This window comes from Parasteatoda tepidariorum, chromosome 6 (assembly GCF_982258835.1).
Source record: "Parasteatoda tepidariorum strain Cologne lab strain chromosome 6, Ptep-v5.0, whole genome shotgun sequence".
Classification (NCBI taxonomy): Eukaryota; Metazoa; Arthropoda; class Arachnida; order Araneae; family Theridiidae; genus Parasteatoda; species Parasteatoda tepidariorum.
The window spans coordinates 21691925-21701028 of NC_141760.1; the positions used below are offsets into that span (position 1 = coordinate 21691925).

The 9104-nt window shown below is 31.4% G+C and overlaps 1 protein-coding gene across 1 annotated transcript; it reads right to left on the minus strand.

Moving 5' to 3' along the window:
- Positions 1-396: 396 nt before the first annotated feature.
- On the minus strand, positions 397-8195 carry LOC147807675 (degenerin mec-10-like). Its single transcript, XM_087166748.1, has 2 exons — positions 7781-8195; positions 397-1595 (listed from the first exon to the last, which is right to left on the minus strand). The coding sequence occupies exons 1-2, from the start codon at positions 8193-8195 to the stop codon at positions 397-399; spliced, it is 1614 nt and encodes a 537-aa protein (XP_087022874.1).
- Between the last annotated feature and the right edge of the window lie 909 nt (positions 8196-9104).

Sequence of the window (9104 nt, forward strand, 5' to 3'; positions counted from 1 at the left end):
TGGGTACATATTATAGCCGAAAGAACTAATATATCAGTCTCATAATCGAGACACACGGAGGTAGAGTCCCAGCGTTGACACCACAATATTATGACTCAGTGTTGTCACCATTCCGCTCACAAGTTTCCAGTGTCCTGCGCTCCTTAATTTGTGACATGGGCTATTAGAATACGATACTCTCATTCACGCATAGATGGCAGCACTGTAAAGCTGCTGAATTATCTCCAATGTCCAGTTAAATTTCTTTTTCATTGTTTTGAAACCATGTTAGATGTAAATGATCATAAAAGGTAAAAATTTGTACGACATTAAAAATTCCAGAAAATTAGAACTAGAAGATTTTTAATCACATATCGCTATCATTCATACTAAAATTTTGGATTGTTGAATTAAATATTAAACGAATTCGCGGTTTCCTATCATAATTAAAATTTCTAAGATTTCAAAGACTGTCATGCATGATATTCCTAAAAAAAGTCCTAGACTTCCTCCTAAGCTGCTGAGAAATTCAGAAATATCATACAGTGGCTTGTGTTCGATTATTACCTTTGTAGTTTCTAGATGAATTTTCAAAAATGCGTAATCATTTTTGAACGATTTTAAATCTTTGCTCAGATTGAATTTAAGACTCAGATAACTGTCAAAATATTTTCTAGAAGGCCAAGATGATCTCCATACTTGCTCATTGTAATCTATAGAAAAGCAAGGCACTTGGCAGTTACAGCTCACGTGATGGATTAGAAGATTCTCGATGACATTGTCCAAGCACCGAATGTGTGTAATGTTGGTCATATCACAAGATAAAGTATCTTCTAAAAAAATATCGACCGTGGGATCAACGCAACCGCATTTTTCATGATTAATTTCCTGTATGCAAAGCAATATACAGTCTCTGGGATTCGACCGATAATTCATGCATTTATCTTCATATGGAGCTGGTAGACGTTTGGTTTCAGTTGCTTTAATTTTTATGATTGTCTCAAAGCCAGGACTTACGAGCACGCCTTTTTCTTCCATTCTAGGCTCTTCGAACGTATGATGAATAGTAGCCAATGCTCCCATACTCTTAGAAATGTATGTAACGTAAGAATCGGTTTCCAAATTTAAGATTATTTCTAAATCATTATTTAAAAAGAACGAAGATTTGTTCGTTAGTCTCTTATCATGGAATAAAGGTTTAAATGTAAAACAATTTCCAAATTGTATATTTTGAATAAGTTCAAAGTCGTCAGCTGTGCAAACGATCCCTTTAAAAGAACAATATTGAATGAAATCTTTCGCTTGAGTTCCATATGCTTTTCGCGCTACCGCGTCTAATTTAGTATAGCTTTTGAGGAATTCCATCGTTTTTAACATTGATGGGATTAATGTGCCGTTTGAAACAGATGCATATAAGGTTTGACTAATAGGCATTAAAAATTGAAATAAACCAGCACCTTCGATCTCATCACTTATGCCAGTAGAATTGCAATATTCTGGTGTTATTACTTCGTTAATACAAATTTCGTAAATCTCTTTCATAGGATTCAAGTTGCAAACAGTAATTGCTGGATGTAGATTGCTATTTTTGTCATCGTTAGTTACGACAACTACAACTGGATATTTGAAAAAGAAGTTGATAAAATTAATAATTTGATATAATGAAGCAAAAATTCCCGCTAAAAAAATGAAGGTCCATAATATCTTGAACGATCGGTTATTTGATTCAAGGACTTTTGAAAGAGCAATGATACTTGTTCGAGAATGTCGTGAATAAAATATTGACACTTTTTGGAATATTTCCTTTAAATATATCATTTCTATAAACAAGTTTGACAACTTGATCGTTAAGTGTTAGTTTTGAGTCAGCAATCAAAGATTGTAGCCAATACGCAAGTGATCCATGTGGGCTTTTCAATGTTTAAAATGAGTACTTTTTAAAGTGAAAAACGCCGCTTAATTATATTTTGAGTTAGTGGCAAGTGCCGTCTACGTTTTCAGCCAATACGTAAGTAGTTCACGAAGACTTTTCAAAGTGAGAAATGGACACTTTTTAAGGTGAAAAACGCAGCATTAAATAGTTCGTACAGCTTAAAATTTTTAAAGCTATCTATTAGAGCACAAATGATTGATGTATTCTTCGATTATTGTAAGCGGTGTCTATTTTCTGAATTATTTTTTAAACGAGAATAACATTTGGTTCTATATTTATATTAATTTATTTTATTCATTTTATTGATTGTAAACCAGTTCTTAAGTCGTGCTGAAATGAATAAAAAATTTGTTCGATACTAATTTTATGTCATTGTCAATTTTAACGATTTTCAATATATTGTAAACACATTTTAAAACTACATAAATAATCTTTCTTCGTTAATCCTTTCTTTGCGTGTTCATATCTTATTATACAAATTGAATGAAATTTCAGAATGTATTGCAATATTTGCTAGTTTTCTTAATGTATTTTAAGCAATACCTTCTAAGTTGTTACAGATGAAGTGTGCTAAAAATCCAATTTATTAAAGAATAGACAATTTATTAAAGAATAGCCAGTGCGTAGCATGATATAAACATTATACAATAGTTTCATAATTAAAATTCTCAATACAGTCTACGAATTTCTTAGTGTTTTACTTGTTTGTTGATTATTAGTTTTTAAATTTTTATACTATTCCTTATTCGTAAAATAACAGCTTCAAAAATTCATTTAATTTCCCTCTAAATAGAAAAATATGGTTTATCATTATTACTAAATAAAATCAATTATTTAATTGTTTGTCTTGCTTATAGTTGCAGAAAAGCTTTCTTTTTAGCAAAAATCGAAGAATTAACTTTACCGCTTTCATAAAATTTTATGCAAAACATTTCTTTTGAATTTATATTGATTTTTTGAACTTAACGTTGGATAACTATGAGCTTCTTTTATTTTTTAAAGAACGACTATCATTTTGAGAATTTAACAGAAAAATAAAGACTAATTTTTTTAGAAATTTGCAATAAATCAATTGATACCATTTAAAATTGCCGCAATAGATGGCGAAAAATATGTTCAAAAGGGACATAGTTTGACCTATTTAATGTAAAATTGGTTCATTAAGTTTCCTTATATTGTCAATTTAAAAATTTCTAAACTTTAAATCTTCACGGTTTTAGTTATCATTACTGACTTTTTATTAAATAATCGTCGATTTTCTTTAGAAATGTATCTAACGGAACCTGCTGCCTGCGGAAGTAGTAATCTTGGTGCTCCATACTCATTTACTAAAACCGTCTTTTCAAATGCAGGATGTTTCGTAACCACCACCATGAACATACTCTTAGAATTCTTGTCAAAAATGAAGCCAACAACTTGTAGACATTTGAAGACAGCAAATTAATATTTAAGAGAGAAAAAAACAAAGAGTTATTGAAATCAAACAAAATCCCAACAGTGAAACGCAGTATTGAAAATATCAAAACATGTTCAAATTGTGGGAGATGATAGGGAGAAATTGAAAGACGATTATTAGAAAGACCATCAAGTTTCATTAGGCAGTAAAACTGGTTTTGTTATTTCAAATTTCACCTCTAGTCTAATAATATGATAAAACTGATTTCATAATGCATAGAAAATACAGCTTGTCGAAAGGCAACTTTTTATTTGCATAACCAACTAAGAATCAGCATGATACGTCTGTTTATTTCAAAACTAATACTATAAAAGTTTAAATATTAGACGCATTGAGGGATCAAGTGACAGAGCGTTCGACTTTCAATGAGGTGACCCAGGCTCGAATACTAGGCGTGGCAGGTTCATACGAATTCTGGTCCCAGGTCTCCCCGACTATAGTGCTGACATAAAATATCCTCAGTGGTAGGCGAATCATGGGTTTTCGTCGAATTAACTATGGGAAGTTTTCGTGGTTTTCTTCTCCGTGCAACGTAAATGTGGGTTGGTTGCATTAAGAAGTCCTCCACGAAAGCCAGCTTGTCCCAATACATAATCCAGTAACTCCCATTTTCTTCTGGGTTTGATTCAAAATTACAACGCTACGGAGTTAAACATTGATTGTCGTAAACTTGGAATTGGGTCGGGTGTTCAACGCCAGTTATAAAATAAAATAAATTATTTGACTTATCGGAAATAATTTCCCTCTGAGTTGATATATTGTTTTCATATATCTACTCTGTCATAAAAATCTGTTCAACTTGAATCATAATATCAGTATTTTCAACCATAATATGGTGCAAATTTGCTGCAATCATAAAAAGGTCGTTTTTCCGTTCAAAATAAACCGTAATTTCGTTGCGTGTAATTTTAAGAAGTATGACAAGGCAGTTCAAACTAAGCACGATATTATGGTTGCATAAAATTTGAACCATGATTTGAAAATTTCTAAGAGAGTAGTAGTATAGTCGTAATTTTTAAAAGAAAGGAGGTACGAATTCGAGATTCAAATTCATTTGGTAAAACGTTGTTAGAAACTGATACTATCCAGTAATCACTTAGTTCAATATACTATTTTTTAAAATTAATATTATTTAATTTAAAATAATATAATTTTAAAAGGCAAAATGGAAAGTTTGAGTGAAATCGGTCGAATAGTTCTTGAGAAATTGGATTTTTTTTTATATACCATTTTTTTAAAGAAAAATTCGATTTCTCAGGAAGTATTCGATCGATTTCATTCAAATTTCTTATTTTGCGATGTAAAATTATATTCTTTAAAATGATGTAAGAAATTGTATACATTGAAATTCAAAATTTCTCCGTCTAATATTAAATAAAATAATGATAAATATTTATTAAAAGTTATCTTTTGACTGAAATTATTTTTGGATAAATGAATTTTATAATTGCGTTCAAAAATTTTTCAATTTGCTTAAAAAATTTCTCGAGATATGGCGAATGAGCAAAAAGTAAAATTCACATAAAGGGGTTCACACTTTGGACCGCTCTCTTTACCAAATTATTGGGACCATATTTTTCAGATTGCAGCTCCTCCCTGTAATTGGTCAGAAATCCAAATCAGTCAACAAAAAAAAGGTATGTTTATTAAGAGAAAATCAGTTTTTGTGTCTAAATTTATAATTTAAAATGCTGTCTTCTCAAATTAATTAGCATATCTGAGGATAGTACTTGAATAATTTCCTTTTCTTCACTTCATTTTAAAAAGGAATTCTAAAATCGTATTATTAAGAAAACCTTGTACATAAAAAATTTATGCAAAGAAAACAAGGAGATAGGTTGACAGAATGTATATTCATTCAAAGTCTTGAAAATATTTCAAATAAAAAGATTATCCCTTTCTTAGAGAAATAACCTTGCAAGTTACGAAATATTTATGTTGTTATCGTGGACTGCGATGACCCAATGGTTAAAACCAACGAGCTGTCTTTGCAAAGGACTGGGGTGTGTTCCTCTGGGGATGCTTGAAGCCCACCCAGCTTCAGGTCGGTGGGTGCCAGCTTGTTTGGGATGTAAAGATGGTTTTGGCGTAATACTGAGCATCTTAACATACACAAGTCGAAATTCTTGATGGTTCCGTCAAAAAGTTTTGATGGTTTATCTTGGTTTAGGTGCGATTCATGATGGTCCAACATTATTTGATGGTCACCATCATCTGACTTTTTCCATTACGTTTTCATGGTTTTTGATATGCCAACAAACTTCCAACATTCCATGATGGAAAATGCTACTTTAATACTATGATGGTTAACTATCAAGAGAGGTTTGACTATCATGGATCAACACCAAGTTCATGATGGTTCCAATTATACATTTCAATGATGGTTTAGTGGGAATTCTTGTTGGATCTTGTCCGCAGTCATTAAAATTAAAGCTCTTCCTCTTCAAAAATATAATATTTGAGTCGTCCACTGTCTGTTAGTTTTGTTCAGACCGTCAGCGAGCAAAATTGTCCGGCCTAAGCTCGTTTGTCTATATCGTGTTTCCTTATTTTGTAACAGCAGTGGATAAATTTTATTTAGGAGATTCTTTAATGAATCTATTTAAATCAAACCACAATTACTACTTATACTTTCCTCTTATTCAAAATAACTCCAGGAAAGTTGAGTTTAAACAGAAATATTAAGGGTAGACTATATATACTAGAAGCAATTGCATACTGGAATTTTTCTGCACCAACATCACATGAAGAGAATATGATAGGATTATAAAATGCCAGAGGTGCTTATTATCAACATTATAAACTGATATAAAGCAATTTTAATGCAAACAATATTATAAACTTATACATAGCGTGGAAGCAATATTATTTAAAACATTACTATAGGGCATTAGCCGGAGATTAATCTCTCCGTATCCGAAGCACGCGTGGCAGAGCCTAACTCAAATCATTGTTGATCTGGTAGACTATATTTGAGGGCGCCTCTTGATTCTCGCCAAGTTGTGATGGCGGTTGATCGCCAAGTTGGGCGATATTAAAACCCAATCGTGATTTTGATTGGTTTAGATTTAAGCATTATTTTTAAATGTTCAACGGTATATGTAATTTCAGAGGTTCGCTAGTTCTAAGTTGGATACCGACTGGTAAGGTTACTTCTTCTTCTGGTCAATAAGATCGAAGGTATGTGGGCAGTCATAAAAAGGGACTTTAGAAAAAAATGTCCACCGCCACTCCGGTACCACAGACGCCATTTTCGATTTGTATTTCGATGAATTAATGTGGCGATGGAGGTACCCAGATTCTATTCATGATAAATTTAGACAGTATCTAACTGCTATTAGAGAATTCCGTGCACCTAAATCTGAGGATATTCAAGCTTAATGAGGAAGTGAGTTGTTTTCTTCCTTTTCTTTCTTTGCTTAATCAATTAATTTTTGTTTCGATTCAAAATGCATTTTATTGGATTTATTAATTTTACTTATATTGGGTTCAATGCAATTTTATTAAGTTTTGGTCCATGTTTTGTTGAAATTTTCCAATGCTTTATTGAAATATCATTATGTTTTGGCCGCTCTTCCTGTTACCACGGTGTTCCAAACAAACAGGAATGGCGACAAACATAAGTCTCCAATTTCGCCAAAGGGCACCCTCAAGTATGTTTTCACCTTGTTGATCTTATAGGATGCCGGACGCTCCTTACATGGTGCTAACACTTCTGTAATTTTTTTATGGTAAACCCCTTTGATACTGTTGATTATTTAGTACTGTTATTCTGATCTCTCTTAGGATCATCAACCTAAACAAGATATGAGAGCGCAACTTAAAAAGGCAGCCGTTCTACATGCCAAAAGTGTATGTACGCAATATATATATATATATATATATATATATATATATATATATATATATATATATATATATATATATATATATATATATATATATATATATATATATATATATATATATATATATATATATATATATATATTTATTGTGACAGACGATCAGTAAAGTAATTATAAAACTTTTTAAATGTCACTGTAAAGTTTGAAAATTAAATTTTAGAACAAATTACATAAAGATTTTTTTTTAAATGAAAAAAACTCCAGGAAATTGGAACGAGTAGATTTTTATCACTACTTGAACACATATAGCTAGCATTCATACTGAAATTTTGGATTAATGAATTAAATATTAAATGAATTTGTGGTTTAATATCACGATTAAAATTTCTAAGATTTCAAAGACTGTCATGCATGATATTCCTAAAAAAAGTCCCAGACTTCCTCCTAAGCTGCTAAAAAATTCAGAAATATCATACAGTGGCTTTTGTTCTATTATTATCTTTGTAGTTTCTAGATGAATTTTCAAAAATGCGTGATCATTTTTGAACGATTTTAAATCTTTACTCAGATTGAATTTAAGACTCAGATAACTGTCAAAATACTTTCTAGAAGGCCATGATGATCTCCATACTTGTTCGTTGTAATCTATAGAAAAGCAAGGCACATTGCAGTTACAGTTCTCGTGATGGATTAGAAGATTGTCGATGACATTGCCTAAGCACAGAATGTGTTTAATGTTGGTCATATCACAAGTTAAAGTATCTTCCAAAAAAATATCGACTGTGGGATCAACGCAACCGCATATTTCATGATTAATTTCCTGTATGCAAAGCAATATACATTGTCTGGGATTCAATTTCTCGGACCGGTAATCCATGCATTTATCTTCATATGGAGCTGGTAGACGTTTGGTTTCAGCTGATTTAATTTTTATGATTGTTTCAAAGCCAGGGCTTACGAGAATACTTTTTTCTTCCATTCTAGGCTCAGAACATATGATGAATAGTAGCCAATGCTCCCATACTCTTAGAAATGTATGTAACGTAAGAACCGGTTTCCAAATTTAAGATTATTTCTAAATCATTATTATCTAAAAGGAATGAAGATTTGTTCGTTAGACTCTTATCATAGAATAAAGGTTTAAATGTAAAGCAATTTCCAAATTGCATATTTTGAATAATTTCAAAATCGTCAGCTGAGCAAACGATCCCTTTAAAAGAACAATATTGAATGAAATCTTTCGCTTGAGCTCCATATGCTTTTCGTGTTACTGCTTTTAATTTAGTATAGCTATTGAGGAATTCCATCATTTTTAACATTGATGGGTTGAATGTGCCATTTGAGACAGATGCGGATAAAGTTTGACTAATAGGCATTAAAAATTGAAATACACCAGCAGAAACGAGCCCACCATTTATGTTAACAGAATAATTGCAATAATCTGGAGTTTTTACTTTGTTATTACAAACATCGTAAATCTCTTTCATAGGATTCAAGTTACAAAGAGTAATTGCTGGATGTAGATTGCTATTTTTGTCATCGTTTGTAACGACAACTGCAACTGGATATTTGAAAAAGAAGTTGATAAAACAAATAATTTGGTATAATGAAGAGAAAATTCCCGCTAAAAAAATGAAGGTCCATAATATCTTGAACGATCGGTTATTGGATTCAAGCACTTTTGAAAGAGCAATGATACTTGTTCGAGAATGTCGTGAATAAAATATTGACATTTTTTCGAATATTTTCCTTAAATGTATCATTTTTATAAACTAGTTTGACAACTTGATCGTTAGGTGTTAGTTTGGAGTCAGTAATCATAGGTGATTAGAGTTTTAAAATTCGCCTAAGTTTGTAGCCAATACAAAAGTGATCCATGTGAATTTTT